This window comes from Pan troglodytes, chromosome 9, assembly GCF_028858775.2.
Source record: "Pan troglodytes isolate AG18354 chromosome 9, NHGRI_mPanTro3-v2.0_pri, whole genome shotgun sequence".
Lineage (NCBI taxonomy): Eukaryota > Metazoa > Chordata > Mammalia > Primates > Hominidae > Pan > Pan troglodytes.
The window spans coordinates 22147726-22164139 of NC_072407.2; the positions used below are offsets into that span (position 1 = coordinate 22147726).

The 16414-nt window shown below is 40.6% G+C and overlaps 1 protein-coding gene across 8 annotated transcripts in view; it reads right to left on the reverse strand.

The window, feature by feature from the left end:
• The window catches only part of SAAL1 (serum amyloid A like 1), a 50358-nt gene extending 34330 nt beyond the window's left edge, over nucleotides 1–16028 (reverse strand). For 5 of the 8 annotated variants that reach the window (XR_010147501.1, XR_010147499.1, XR_010147500.1 and 2 more), the window contains exons 1-6: nucleotides 15778–15986; nucleotides 13102–13215; nucleotides 6602–6685; nucleotides 2076–2155; nucleotides 263–322; nucleotides 4–119 (exon numbers count right to left, since the gene is read on the reverse strand). Coding sequence is in view for 5 of the 8 variants with exons in the window: in XM_016920533.4 (XP_016776022.3) it covers nucleotides 4–119; nucleotides 263–322; nucleotides 2076–2155; nucleotides 6602–6685; nucleotides 13102–13215; nucleotides 15778–15912 (589 nt within the window). In the remaining 3 variants the exon portion in view is untranslated. Of the gene's footprint in view, nucleotides 1–3; nucleotides 120–262; nucleotides 323–2075; nucleotides 2156–6601; nucleotides 6686–13101; nucleotides 13216–15558 lie in introns of all 8 variants that reach the window. The other 3 variants (XM_063783888.1, XM_063783887.1, XM_001172908.7) reach the window with 2 other exon arrangements.
• Between the last annotated feature and the right edge of the window lie 386 nt (nucleotides 16029–16414).

Sequence of the window (16414 nt, forward strand, 5' to 3'; positions counted from 1 at the left end):
TACCATTTGTTGAACTTGACATAATGAAGCAAATGCTATCATAAATAGCTGGATGTTCCCGGATCCTTTCAACCCAAACACTGGCCACTTCTGCCTGGGAAAGGCAAGTAAGCAACAACCTACATGGTAAACGTGGGTTGAATTTCTACTTTTCAAAAAAAAAAAAAAAACAGTAAAGGAAATTCGAAAATAAAAAATTAACTTTTTTTTCTTATCTACTCTTATGAGTAACCTTATAGAATTCATAAAAGGAAAAGCATACCTGCTTGTTTCCAGCAGAGTAGGTGGGTCTGAATCATACAAACAGTGCAATAACACCTGCCTACAAAAACAAAGAAGTTAACCGATATGCCTCACTTCTCGCATTTAAAATATCAGAGTTTTCATTTAATTTTTTGAACATCTTTATTGTGAAATACAGCATATATTCAGAAAGCTCAAAAGATACAAATCTATAGTTAATAAATAATTATAAAGCAAACACTCGTGTTTCCAAGAAACAGAATAGAGCTGCATCTTTGTAGTCACCATGTGTCCATTCCAAATCACAATTCTCTTTCCCACCTAGAAATGATGACCATTGTGATTTTTCCAGCAATCATTTCCTTACTTTGCTCTATAGTTTTATTATTTTATATATTTTGGTGTTGCTTTATACTGCAGGTAAAAGGATTAAGAGGACATGCTGAATAAATAGACATAATCTGGGAGGTTATTTGGATTCATGAAGACAGTCAAGGAGGGGAGACAACATATGAAATAAATTATACTTATTGAGTCTTCATTTATTTGCTGAAAATTATACATGTAAGATCTACCCATGTTGTTTCTTTAGCTGTTATTCTTTGACGGACTGCTGCAGAGCACTCCATTGTGTGAAAATAACACAATTTATTTTTCCAGACTACTGTTGATGGACATTTCTGTTGATTCCAATTTGGGGCTATTTCAAGCAATCCTCCTATAATATTTGTAAGAGTTATCCTGATGCACACGTGCACAGTTTCTCTTACCACATATACCCACTATGAGCTGGTCACAGCACATGCATATGTTCCAACGTGACCAGATAATGCCCAACTATTCTAAAGTGGTTCAACAAATTTATATCCCATCAGCAATATAAATTGCACCATACTAATATTAAGACAAGCATTTAATTGAATTTATAACATTTGTTAACATTTCCATTTTTGGATTTTTGATAGAGAACATTAGAGACTAAACATAATCTTAAGTCATTTGCTCCATGGATGATGGTAAATTACTGAGGAATAAATACTCTGAACTAGGATCTTAAAGTCCCTCCACAACTAGGAGTTCTCTCTTTCTGAGAAACCCAGGTACTTGAATCCTGTGATAAAACCCTCACGGCCCCAGCTCTGACAAAAACTGCCTAGAACAGTTTTCTTAACCTATTTTGGGTACAAATTTCTTTGCGATTCTGATTAAAAGCCATGAACCCTTTGCCTAGAAAACTAATACACTCACAAAATTCAGCATATAATTTCGGGGTGTTCTCAGAACACAGTAACCACTTGGGTTTCCTCCATTAAAACACCTTCTGCCCAGAACTTTACACATGGAGAAGAGAACGAGCCTCGAAGCAGAAATCTGAAAGTCTTTTCATCACAGAGGCAACCCTTTATCTTCCAGTTGTTGGCAAGTCTTACACTCTAAGTCAGAGCTCTCAGGATGACATTATTCAACAAATCTAGTTTCTGTAGACTCCAGCTGAGTCATTGGATTCCCTGACCCTAAACTGTTTTGGATTCCAGTTGGCTGCCCCATCTCCAAGTTTTGGCCCACTGGTTCTTCCCCTATCTGGCTTATTGCCACCAGCTGACAATTCAGGTTCCTTTGCTACTGAAGAAAACAGGCTTAAATCCTGAATCATTTCAGTATCTCCTGAAGAAGCCCCTAGCTATCATCAACACACAATGAAGTTCCCACAGAGTGTTCATCAAGACAAAGAAAGGACTGTCTTTCAGATTTGCTACTTTTCCTATGTATTAGAATTTCCTTAAGGATATAAATGAATATATTAAAAAACATAATTATATAGTAAGACTTACCCAAGATTTTTATCACTGCTGATGGACACACATATCTCCTGGAAACAGGCCATATTACCTAAAATTCCCACACAGATTTCCTGCCAAATCAAATTTTACAAGTCACAATGGCTCTGAGACGAAAGACATAAACAAAAATATCAACTTGAACAAAAACTTTCGCTGAGCCAAGTTTTGGGGCAAGGCGGAGGGGAGGCAGGATAAAGAAATACATATACTGCCTGTACCCTAACCTTGACAAGCTTACAGTATTTGAGAAGGGATGAAAAACATAAGAACAAGAAAGCGCAAAGGCAGGAGCTATGCGAGAAGAACTTCTATCGATAAAATGAGTTTTAAATGATTGATAGGATTGAGATATGCAAACAAAAAGACAGACATTCAAATAAGGGGAAAGTATCAGCAAAGGCAGGAAGGGAATCATGTACATGGTGAATACTGTAGACAATAAAGTACTCTGGTTGTGGCACAAAGTGGGTGAACAGCATGAGGTAAATACTGCAGGTATAAAGGACTGAGATTAAGGGCTCTGAATGCCGTGCTGAAGAATTAGACTTAATCTGGGAAGTTATTTGGAATCATGAAGATGCTCAAGGAGGGGAGACAACATACTGAAACAGTATCTTAGGAAGATTACTCTGGTGGCAAAATGCATAATGTATTAGTGTAGTCCCTCTTTATCCATGGTTTCAGTTACCCATGGTCAACCTTGGTATAAAAGTACTACATAGAAAATTCTAGAAATAAACAATTCATGTTTTAAATTGCATGCCTTTCTGAGCAGCACGATGAAATCTTGCACCGTCTCACCCAGGATGTGAATCATTCTTTTGTTCAACATATCCACACTGTATATGCTGCCTGCCCATTAGTTACTTAGTAGCCATCTTGGCTATCAGATCGACCATCGTGGTATCTCACAGGGCTTGTGTTCATGTCACCCTTATTTTACTTAATAATGACCCCAAAGCACAAGAGTAGTGATGCTGGCAATTTGGATATGCCAAGGAGCCACCATTAAGTGCTTTCTTTACATGAAAAGGTAAAAGTTCTTGACTTCATAAGAAAAACAAACAAAAATGTATGCTGAGGTTGCTTAGGATCTCTAAGAACAAATCTATCCATGAAACTGTGAAGAAGGAAAAGGAAATTTGTGCATATTATAAATAGGGTTCAGTACTATCCTCAGTTTTAGGCATTGGGGGCCTTGGAATGCAACCCCCAAGGATAAGGGGAGACTAGTGTATAGGGAAAAGAAGTTGAAAAGAACTTAAGAATCTATCTCAGTAATAGTTAATTAATATGCAATAACAGTTTATTACCACTCACTGTGGCCAGGCATTACTCTAAGCATTTTCTGTGTATAATTTCATATAATAACTTAGGTGATAGGTACTAATAGTATCCCCATTTTTTCAGATGAGGAAACTAAGGCACAGAGAAGTTAAGCTACTTGCCGAAGATCTTAAGATCTCCAACTAGAACACGGCAGAGCTCCAGAGCTTGAGCATTTAACCACTATTCCAAACTGCACCTCAGTTATCAAGATGCAAGAGGAGGAGGGCCCTCAGGCATGGAAAAGGATGAAGCTGAGGAAGACTCTCAAGGTGAAAGCAAAATAATCCAGTGTGAGGATAAAGGAGAAAGCAGTTGAACTTGACTCCTAGCTTTCAAGTTGCCTCATTTCCCCGTCAGTGATATTGGTCCCGTTGACAGGAAAACTAAAAAAGAAAGTGCATAAAAGGCTACAATGAGTTCAGATGGTACAGTGTTTCCAACCTTGCTGGAACATAAGAATCACTCAGGGAGCTTGTTAAAAATACAGATTTCCAAATCTCATCTCAGATCTACTGAATCATAATTTCCAGGGTAGAGCCTGGAAAGCTATTGTTTACCCAGCATATACCAGGTGACTTTTATGATTAGATAAGTGTGACCATAAATCACTGAGGACATACAGAATTCAGGGTTAGAGAGTACAGCTGACCCTTGAACACAGGTTTGAATGTGTGGGTCCACTCATAGGTGGATTTTTTTCTAACCAAACTTGGACTGAAAATACAGTGTCCTCAAGATGCAAAACCTGCACAATATGCAGAGCTGACTTTTCATACACACAGGTTCCACAGAGCTGACTGCAAAATTGAGTATGTGTGGATTTCAGTATGGGGGAATGTCTTGCAACCATCCCCCATGTATACCAAGGGACAACTGTAGAGCATGCAAGCAGAGAATGCCTGAACAAAGTCGGAGATGTGACATCAGTTATCAGAAGGGAAGTCGAGGCTTTGCTCCTACAGGCAGAGTTGCAACTTAAAGGTGTAAAGAACACATAAGTTCACTAGGAAAATGAATATAATGAGAACAAAGGATCAGGGCCTACACCTTAGAAAAAGTCCATATTCGGGACAGTATAAAAAAGGAAGAAAGAAAAAAGCCAATGAAAGGTGAGAGACGAGTGACTGAAGAGGTCAGAGACGACAGTGAGGTGACACAGGAGCTACAGAAATGGAATTTCAATAAAAAGTGGGTGGTCAAATGTTGGGAAAAGATTAAGAGTGAGTAGGGGCAGAAAAAAACCACATACATTTCCCTTATAAACTAAAGAGGGAATAACTGAACTTCCAATCAAAGATCAAGTTTTTCTTGGCTGTTCACTGGAATCACCTGGGGAACTTTAAAAGCTGCCCAGAGTCTCACACTTGGAGATTCTGCTTTAACTCATCTAGGGTATGGCCTGACCAAGATTTTCAAAAGTTCCCTAGGGTAAAGCTTCTCAGAGTGTGGCAATGCACCAGAGCACCAGCATCACCTGGGAACATATTAGGAATCCTGGACCTACTGGACTAGAAACTCTGGAGGGAGGCTCGGCAGTTAGTGATGCGGGGACATGCTTAAGTTTGAGAGCCCCTGTCCCAGGTGATTCTAACATGCAGCCAAGGCTGAGAATCACTGTGGCAGCAGACGGTGGCCAGCGGATATAATACAACAATATGACTAATTCCTAAAAGGTGCCATTCCTGACATAAGCTTATTTCTTTATATACTAGTAGTGAGTAAATATATTTAAGACAGAAAAACTCAGTACAAAAATAGCATAATCGTCAAATCTTATATTAATATAAGGAATCAAGGAAAAAACGGTTAATCAGGCCCTAATTCAGAGAGAACATTCTACTTAAATAAGAATTCTAATTCAACATTCAATTTGTAAAAATATACTATGGAATTCTCCATTTTATAATCTGAAAGAGAGGAAATACAGTACAGTGGTTATATTGAAGTCAGGCCTAGGCTGAAATCTCAGCTCCATTCTTTCCTAGCTGTGTGACCCTGAACACATATCTTCACCCAAGATTTAGTTCTTTGAAAGTATACCTCATAGTAGTAAGACCAGGTATTCAGTAAACAGCAGTTTTTCATAATTATAATTATTGAACAGATATTTACTAATCCATGATATGCATAGCACATGGCAATTTAATTGGCAATAAAGCACAGTACACTGCACAGTATATAAAGGCCTCTCCTTTAGTCTTTATCTATTGTTCTTGGCAGTTTACTAACAGCAATGACTACTGAAAGCTTACTTACTTACTTGGGAAGGTGTGGAAGGAAAAGTACCACTGTGAATTAACAGATGCAAATACTGAGAGGGGACAGAAGGCACACAAAGGGAGGCACGGAGACAGCATGAGACAGGGAGTAGAAAGGTCTGGCTAAATCAGAAGGGTTACCTGGCTATCCAGATTTTATGCTGGAAAGATGAGTTAGGTTCAGAGAGTAGAGGTCTTAAGCAGCAGGCTGAGTTTAGAATGGTTTTCAAGCAATGGTGGATTTTGTCAGTAAAAAAGAGAAATCAACTGAAAAATGGGAAGCCCAGGCTCTGTTCCTTGTTCTGATACATACTAGCAGCATAACAGTGGTTATGCCTAACTCGTCTCCACAGCTGGTAAATGAAAGTGCTAATTTCCCTGGTCCGGCCTGAATCTAAAATTCTATGATTCTCATAATTTTAAATTATTAAATTATTAATAATTTAATATTTTAAATTATTACAGGCATTTAGCTCACGCTTATAATCCCAGCACTTTGGGAGGCCAAGGTGGGAGGATCACTTGAGGCCAGGAGTTCAAGACCAGCCTGGGCAACATAAGGAGACCTTTGTCTCCACAAAATAAAAATAAAAATTAGCTGGGTGTGGTGGCTTACACCTATAGTCCCAGTTACTTGGGAGGCTGAGGTGGGAGGGTCCCTTGAGCCCAGGAGGTCAAGACTGCAGTGAGCCGTGATCACGCCACTGCACTCCAAGCCCTGGAGACATAGTGAGACCCTGTCTCAAAAATAAAATAAAAAAAATTTAAATAGCAAATTACCTAGGACCTGGCAATGTTCAATTAACATCTACAGGCTGATTTGTTGATTTATGGTCAGTAAGAAAATCAAAGTGAGAAAAATAAAAGACTATCCAGCACTATCTGTTCTTTTGCTTCAAAGAAGAAGGCTTTAGAAATGTACATACTTACTCTTAATCGAGGACACTTGGACTTGGCCAGTACTCCCATGAATATATCAGGAGCATTAAATTCTTGGAGAAATAAAGCCACGTCCTGAAAAGAAAAATGATTATTAACTTGGATGTTGAATATTCCTCCCTAAACCCTAAAGCTTAGGCAACCATAAAATTCTATATTAAAATTAGAATTTTACGCCAGGCGCAGTGGCTGACACCTGTAATCCTGCACTTTGGGAGGCCAAGGCTGGCAGATTGCCTGAGCTCAGGAGTTCAAGACCAGCTGGGCAACACGGTGAAACCCTGTCTCTACTAAAAATACAAAAAAATTAGCCGGGCATGGCGGCATGCACCTATAGTCCCAGCTACTCAGGAGCCTGAGGCAGGCGAATCGCTAGAACCCGGGAGGCAGAGGTTGCAGTGAGCTGAGATCACGCCACTGCACTCCAGCCTGGGTGACAGAGCGAGACTCTGTCTCCAAAAAAAATAAAAAAATAAAATAAAATTAGAATTTTAGACACAAGAAAAAAAAAAAACACAGGCTTAGGAACTGTGTCAACAGACAAAAGTGATGTTAGAGAGTCTTTATGGTAACTAGTCCCAGACAATGGAACAATTTCATAAACAAATCTAAACTACCTACAATACTCCAGAGGATTATCCCACTCTTTTCTGCCCGAATCTATTTACCTTAATAATTTTTCTGCCCAAATCTATTTACCTTAATAATTTTTCTGCCCACTAGGAATTCTCATTAAACACATTCAAACACATTTGGTGATTACCTATCAGGTATTAAACTAGAAGGGGGGGACAAGGGAAAAAAGCAACACGCTGGGCGCAGTGGTTCACACCCGTAATCCTAACACTTTGGGAGGCTGGTTAGAAGGCCGAGGTGGGTGGATTACGTGAGCCCAGCTTGGGCAAACATAGTGAAAACCCATATCCACAAAAAATACGAAAATTAGCCAGGTGTGGTGGCACATGCCTGCAGTCCCAGCTACTTGGGAGGTTGAGGTGGGAGGATCACTTGAGCCTGGGGAGCTCGAGGTTGCAGTGAGCCATGACTTTGCCACTGTACTCCAGCCTGGGCAACACAGCGAGAAAAAAAGGAAAAAAAAAAAAAAAAGGTAAAACTTGGCTGGGCGAGGTGGCTCACGCCTGTAATCCTAACACTTTGGGAGGCCAGGACAGGCGGATCACTTGAGCCCAGGAGTTCGAGACCAGCCTAGGCAAACATAGTGAAACACCATCTCTACAAACAATACAAAAATCAGCTGGGCATGGTGGTGTACCATCTGTAGTCCCACCTACTCAGGAGGCTGAGGTGGAAGGATTGCTTGAACCCGTGAGGCAGAGGGTGCAGTGAGCTGAGATCTCGCCACTGCACGCTAGCCTGGGCGACAGAGTGAGACTTTGTCTCGAACAAAAACAAAATTCCTTCTTGTCCTCCAAGAGCTTAAAACACGGTAGGGGAAAGAAGTCAAGAACTGCTATTGGGTCCTGTCCAAAACCAGAACTTGTGTTTTCAAAATCATCAATAGAATAAAAATTCTGATCACAATGTAACTGTGGCAGCCTCATAACTTCTTCCTACAGAGTCTGCCACAGTGCCTAAAGGAGCATAACACACAGGTGACATGTGAGTGGACATGTGGCCCCAAATGAGCCAAATCTCACCTAGGAATGTAAGATACAAAAGCTAAGTCAGTTTGCTTGGGGACTTGCAATGTAAAATATATAAATAAAATTAAGTCTCTGGCTGTCCACTGCTTCAGATTTTCACTAAATGTGAGGTGTGTATTTGAGAAGCCTTAACTTAAAATATAAGCTGCATGGCTTATGTGAAAATTAAGGGCCCTGGAACATCTCAAAGAGACAGGCAATTATTCTCCACAGCAAGTGAAACCAGTAACCTGCCAGACAACTGACTGAGAGAGACACACTCTACTTACTAAAAGACCATGGTCAGAGAAAATAGTATTTTCAAAGATACACTCTAAACTGAAAGTCATAATGGCAGATTCTCTTCACTGTAAGTGATCAAGCTGTCCTGTGGGCAATTCTTTGCCACATGCAGAAATTTTTAAATTTAATGGTAATTCCTGGAGTAGCACAAGGGTGGCCTAACAATATCAACACCAACAGTAATAAAATTAACATTCATTGAACAAGTATTAAATGCCAGGCACAGTGAAGTGGCTTGCATGCTATCTCATTTAATTCTCAAAACAACTCTATCAACTAGTTATCATTGTTAGCCCCATTACACTCATAAGCAAACTGAAGTTTAAAAAGTGTAGCAACCTGCCCAAGATTATACAGTCTCAGCAGAGCAAAGCTAGGATTTGAACCCATATGAGTCTGATTTGAGCCTATGGTCTTGTTTTTTAAAAGAGATGGGGGTCTTGCTATCCTGTCCATACTGGAGCAGTGGCTATTCACAGATTCACAGGCATTATCATAGCTCACTGCAGCCTCCAACTACTGGGCTCAAGTGATCCTCCTGCCTCAGCCTCCCAAATAGCTGGGAATACAGGCAAGTACCCAGCGAGACTATGTTCTTAACCAGCACAACATGCTACCTCTCAGGTATTCATCTATTCATTCATTACTCCCCAAATATTTTCTGAAAAACCTAATAGGCACTGTTTTAGGTTCTGGGGATACATCAGTGAACAAGCTAAATAAGGGCTCAGTCCCATGAAATTTTCATTCTAAAGAAATGAACAAACAATAAATATAAAACAACTAAACTACACAATTTCTAAATGCTACAAAGAAAATAAGATGTTATGTGCTAGAAACCAAGATAAAGCGGGCTACTTTAGACATGACATTGAAAAGAAGGCATTTCAGAAGGGGTGACATTATGCTTTGATGAGAAGGAATTTAAATCCATCAGAGGACACATGTAACAGAGTGAAGCAATTCTGTGGGAACACCAAAACAAGAGAGGTTAATTCTGACTGGAGTGTCTGGGGTGGCATCACAGAGGAGGTGACATTGAAGCCGGGCCATAAACAATGAGAAGGATTTTGCCAGCTGGAAGCCATTCTAAGCAGAGCGGCATGAATAGTGCCCATGGACACGTGAAAGTGCAGGAAGTATCTGGAGGTCTCTGGTCCTCGCACACTGAATTCATGGTTACAGAACGATAGGCGACAAGGCTGAGATATAAACTCACCAGACTTTGCGCCAGGGACCTCAATTGTCAGTGGAGAGCTCAGTTCTGAGTGGTGCCTCAAGGGCACCTCTTGTAAGGGAGCAAAAGGAGGCCAAAGAACATGACTTTGCCCTGCACCAATAACCTCCTTCAAACAGTAGCGCTGTTTTCTCAATTTTAAAACTGAGACTTTCACCCTAAGAGTTCATTTAAAACACAGGTTTTATTTCTTTTTAAAAAAATTTGTTTAACCATAATTTATCAATAATTGTAGAATAGAAAGTAGATCTGAACAATACTCTCAACCAACCTGATCTGACATTGAGAATAAGATATTCCACCCAGCAACAGCAGAACACACATGCTTTTTAAGTCAACATGGTAAATATTTCATGTTTACTTAAAACCATATTCTGGGCTATAAAACAAGTCTCAACACATTTAAAAGGATTCAGTGTTCACCAACCACAGCAAGAGAAAGATAACTGAAACATCCCCAATATTTGAAACTTACCTATAAACCAAAGAAAAAGTAAAGAATATTAGAAAGTATTCTGAACTTCTGCGGGCATGGTGGCTCACGCCTGTAATCCCAGCACTTTGGGAGGCCGGGGCAGGGGGATCACTTGAGGCCAGGAGTTCAAGACCAGCCTGGCCAACATGGCAAAACCCCATCTTTACAAAAAATACAGAGCGAGACTCTGTCTCAAAAAAAATTGTAAACACAGCATATCAGAAATTGTGGAATACTGGTAAAGCATAAATATTTAGGGAAAATTTTATAGTGCTTGATGTCTATCTTTAAAAAGAAAAGATTTCAAACTATAAAGTATGTGGACAACTGATTTTTGACAAAGACACAAAAGCAATTAGTGGAGAAAGGATCGTCTTTTCAACAAATGAACTTGAACAATTAAATATCCATAAGCAAAAAAATAAACTTCAATCCATCCTTGCACCATATACTACACAAAAATCAACTCAAAATGGATCACAGACTTACATGTAAAACCTAAAATTATAAAACTTTTAGAAGAAAATGTAAGAAAACAACACAATTAAAAAGCAGGCAGAAGATTCAAACAGGTACTTCACCAAAAAAGATACACAGAGTACAAATAAACACATGAAAAGATGCTCATCATTAGGAATTAAGGAAGTCCAAATTATCACAATGAGCTATCATTACATACTTATTAGCATGGCTAAAATTAAGAAGACTGACCATACTAAGTGTTGGTGAGGTTGAGGAGAAATTGGACCTGGAATTATGTCTCATACACTGCTTGTGGTTATGTAAAATGGTAAAAAACTGCTTAGGAAAACAAATTGAAAGTTTCTTAAAAAGTTAAGCATACACCTACCATATGATCCAGCCATGCCACTTGATATGGTCTGGCTCTGTGTCCCCCCCTAAATCTGACCTTGAATTGCAATCCCCATAATCCCCACGTATCAAGGGCAAGACTAGGTGGAGGTAAGTGAATCATGGGGGTGGTTTCCCCCACGCTGTTCTCATGAAAATGAGTGAGTCTCATGAGATCTGATAGTTTTATAAGCGTCTGGCATTTCCCCTGCTCGCACTTCTCCTTCCTGCCACCGTGTGAATAAGGTGCCTGCTTCCCCTTCCCCTTCTGCCATGATTGTAAGTCTCCTGAGGCCTCCCCAGCCATACTGAACTGAGAGTCAATTAAACCTCTTTCCTTTATAAATTACCCAGTCTCAGGTATTTCCTTATAGCAGTATGAGAATGGACTAACACACCACTCTAGGTATTCACCCAAGGAAAAACAAAGTATATGTCCATACGCACTTGTATACAAAAGTTCACAACAGCTTTATCTGTAATAAGCCTTAAACAACTCCAACATTCATCAACAGGTAAAAAATAAATTGTGGTATACACATATAATGGAATACCATTCAGCAATAAAAAAAAAAAATAAGCCACTGATATACACAACATGGATGAATCTCAAAATAATTATGCTGTATAAAAGAGCCAGACCAAAAAAAAGAATATGAGCACATTCATATAAAACTCTAGAATACACACTAATCTGTAGTGACAGAAAGCAGATCAGTGGTTGCCTGGAGGGGATGGAGGAATGGAGAGGCAAGAGGAAGAGACTACCAAGGACCATAAAGAAACTTTTAGGGGTGATGGGTATGCGCTGTATCCTGATTACAGTGACAGCTTAATCTGCGTACACATCCGTCAAAGTTTATTGGCTGGGTGTGGTGACTCACTCCTATAATCCCAGCACTTTGGGAGGCCGAGGAGGATGGATCATTTGAGGTCAGCAGTTCAAGACCAGCCTCGCCAACAGGGTAAAACCCTGTCTCCACCAAAAATATAAAAATTCGCAGGGATTGGTGGCGCACACCTGTACTCCCAGCTACTCTGGAGGCTATGGCAGGAGAATCACTTGAGCCCTCGAGGCGGAGGTTGCAGTGAGCTGAGATCGCACCACTGTACTCCAGCCTAGGTGATAGAGACTCCATCTCAAAAAAAAAAAAAAAAAATCAATGTCAATGATACTTCAAAACAATATGCAGTTTTTTGGTGTTAATTATACCTCAATAAAGTTTTAAATAAAATGACTGAAACAATGAATAGCCATTGACAATTTTTAAGAAAATGAGTACAATTAAGTCTGTATTTCCGGAAAAAAAGGTAACACAGGTGGCAATGTAGAGGACAGAAGGGAGGTGAAAGAGACTAAAACAAGGATTTTAATCAGGAAGCTATTGCTAAAGTCCAGGTAATAAAACAAGAAAGATTACATAGGTCATTTAATGTCTTTTGGCCTCTATTTTCTTAACTGTAAAATAAGGGTACTACCTACATCACAGGGTTATTGTGAAGATCAAATAGAATACTATATATGAAAATGCTTTTGAGCCATAGAATAAAATACAGATATTAAAACACTATGATTAATACCGCAATTACAGACATATAATTATTTATTGTCCTTTCCTTCTAATATTATCATGGTATATCAGTGGTCTTCTAACTCCTAACCTGCTGTCAAATATATGGCCAGAGCTCTCTTTAGGTAGGTAAGTATCAGAACTTTCCCGGCCTACATGTGTATAGGAATACATTCATAAGAGCTATGTATTTAGTCCGAATCTATTGAGAGCTCAAATCCTCCAGCCTCAAAGACAGAAGTTTAGCATTTATAGCTCCTGGGATCTCATTCCCTATATCATATATGGGTGTGATTACAGACAGGAGATAAAGCCTTTCCCCAGAGTGAAGGACTGAACCGTTTTTAAAACATTCATTCACCATCTCCTCACCCAACAGTCTTTTCAGAGTTTTGTTTCCAGCCTCATACCTCATCCATTGACATATCCCATACTCTGCAAATTTCATTCTCCATTTCTTCATCAAGATCCGTCAGCTGCTCCTCATCATCTGAGCTAGATTTGGTGTTTTCAGGGCTAACAATCTTCAGAAACACAAAGAAAGAAAACATGAATAAAAGTTGTCTACAATACTAACCAGGTACCCAAATACAGCAGGTGATCAAATAACATTTCCTCGTAACGCTGATGAGAAAAAAATTTGATTCCTGGCTAGGGCCACTGTCTGTGTGGAGTTTGCATGTTCTCCCCAAGTGTGCATGAGTCTGTTCCAGATACTTTAGTTTCCTCCTACACCCCCCAAATTTGCACATTAGCACAACGGGTATCTAAATGGTCCCAATCTGAGTGAGTGTGGGTGTGTGTGTACCTGTGATGGGATGGCATCCTGTCCAGGGCTGGTTTCTGCCTTGCACCTTGAACTGCTGGTACAGGCTCCAGCCACCCTCAACCCTGAACAAGAGCAAGTGGGTTGGGAAATGGATGAATACAAATTATTATAAAACAAAAATCTGTAAAGAAGACAATAACCACAGAGATGCACGACAATAATTATGTGGTAGGAAAGTGCTCAGTAAGCCTGCCTTATTTGTTATTGTTTTTGGACTGTACAGTAGTAAGAGGTGATCATTTTTGCTTTGTAAACATTTATTCCTTGATTTAACACAATCAAAGAATAAAGGCTGTAGTGATAATCACTACAACCACCATCACTCACTAACTCACCAAAACTGGGTGAATAATTATCTTGTTTTTATTAACCTTTCCTAAACGTATTATAGCTCACATTTATCTCAATGTTTAATATTAGAAGTGTTTTAGGTCCTCATTTAGAAGTTTGGTGATGTTCTTGTGTCCAGAAATATGCCACAGGGACTTAACTCTTGTTTATATCAATTAGCTATGGTAAAATTGGTTTCATTACCAGTAATTTTGCTTACAGTCACAATTTCCAAGAACCTACTGATGTTAAGTGAGCACTTACTTTAATATTAACCCATAATCGTTTAGAAGTCACAAAGAGGCTATCAGCAAAGTATCTTCTCTTGCAAAAATCTTCTTTTAAAAATGTAGTGCCTTGGGTAGATCTATTCTTTCAACATTCACAAAGTAAATACTGTTGCTAGGCACTGGGGTAGATATACAAAGACAAGTAAGATATAATCCCTTACATTTAAGCTTTTTTTTTTTTTTAACTTTTAGGATCTAGTGGGGAAAGACATGTAAAGGGATAGTCATATTAGAAAAGGCAAAGTGATTCAACTGAATTGTGGACAAAGAGTTCTGGTAGCAAAAACGATGGACCAATGACCTATTCCCGGGAGAAGATGGGGAACCTTCCCTTAGGTGCTGATATTTAAGCTAAATTTTAAAGGAAGAATAGTAGTTTGTCATGTGAAGAAGGAGAGAAGTGAGTATTCAGAGGAAAGCACAAGAGTTCAGAGTTAAGAAAGGGCCTAGCATGTTTGGGGATGGTGAACAGTTCAGTGTTGATGGAACACAGTGTATCATGAGAAGATGAGGCTGGAAAATGTACAAACAGCCCTGGATTCCAAGCTTCAAGAAACATGCATTTTTCTCCCAGGCAAAAAGAACTAAGAGCAGTATCATGAATAGCCCTGTCTTTAAAGAAGATTATTCTGGCAGCTGTGTAGAAAATTGACTGGAGAGGATAGACAATAGAAGCAGAGGAACCAATTAGTGAAACATGGGGGGAAGAAAACACATTTACTGACAGCCTGCTATAAGCCAAACACCAAGCTAAGCACTCTATTGCCATTATAATCTCACTTAACCTACACAATAACCTTATATATAATAATATAAATATTATAATCCCATTTTATAGAAATTAAGGGACAAATAGAGTTTCTGAGCCGTTAGGTGACCTGCAGCTAGTGGGTAATGAAGCTGCGTTTTTTGTTTTTTTGAGACAGGGTCTCACTCCGTCCCCCAGCCTGGAGTGCAGAAGCTGGATCATAGCTCACTGCAGCCTCCAACTTCAGGCTCAAACGATCCTCCAGCCTCAGCCTCCTGAGTCGCTGGGACTACAGGCGTGCACCGTCACGACCGGCTTTTTTTTTTTTTTTTTTTTAAGTTTGTAGAAACCAGGTCTATGTTGCCCAGGCTGGTCTCAAACTCCTGGGTCAAGCGATCCTTCCGCCTCGGCCTCCCAAAGTGTTGGGATTACAGAGGTGAGCCACCGCGCCTGCTCAGAAGCCACGTTTTTTATATAAAAGTTGTATAACCCTAAAGTCACCATTTATTCTATTACAACGATAGTCCATGAAATATATAAATTAAGGACCTGGGCTTCAGAAATGACAGTGGGGATGGGGAGCAAAACCCGAGGAATGCAGTTACACGATCATGTATTTTTGGAGAACTTGCGAAAGCAAAAAGAACGGCAAGTATTTCAGCATCCCTACCATTATACTTCCCTTTGTGTCGAGAGACCCCGAGGGGGCCCAGATAGTTTTGGGGTCCGCAGCGGCCGGCGAAACGCAAGGAGCCAGGTCCCGCAGCGCACGCCTGGGGAGGGGTCTTTGTGGGGATGGCGGCTCCCGGGGCAGGAGGATTCGCCAGAGGCGGAGCCCCGGTGCCTGAGGGATGTAGGGACAGCTCACGCGTGGCGCGAGTTTCCACACCTGGATGAGTCCGCTGAGGACGCCGAAGAGCCAGTGTTTGCTGTAGACCGTGCTCCCTATGCAGTCTCCACCGGCCACCTCCTCCTCCTCCTCCTTGTCGCGACCCGGCGGCGGCGGCGAGGGGTTGCGGTCCATGACTTTGTCGCGTCCCGCGCTTGAAGGCCGTGCCGGAAGCTGCGGAGGAAACGACCGGCGCCCTAGTGCCAGAGCGCCCGGCGTACCCGGCGGGACTCCCCCTACAGCGCCCTCTGCTGTTCGGAGCCTGGCCAGCAGCCAAGGCGGCTTGACCTCCCCCACCCCACTATGCAGGACCCTGACACGAACATACTCATAATTATTTGTCACCCTCACTGAATCAGGTGTTCCATTTCTCCAGGAGCTCTTAGCCTGATTGAAGAAGGAAGGGTGGGGAGCAGTGAGGAAGCCTCAGGAACAGATGTGAATCTCAAAGCTAGCGGACTTATTCTATTCGCCTTCTGATCTATGTTGCCCAGGCTGGTCTCGAACTTCTGGCTCAAGCAATCCTTCTGCCTCGGCCTCCCAAAGTGTTGGGATTACAAACGTGAGCCACCGCGCCTGGTCAGAAGCCACTTTTTTTATATAAAAGTTGTGTAACCCCAATAATATAATCCTCTGA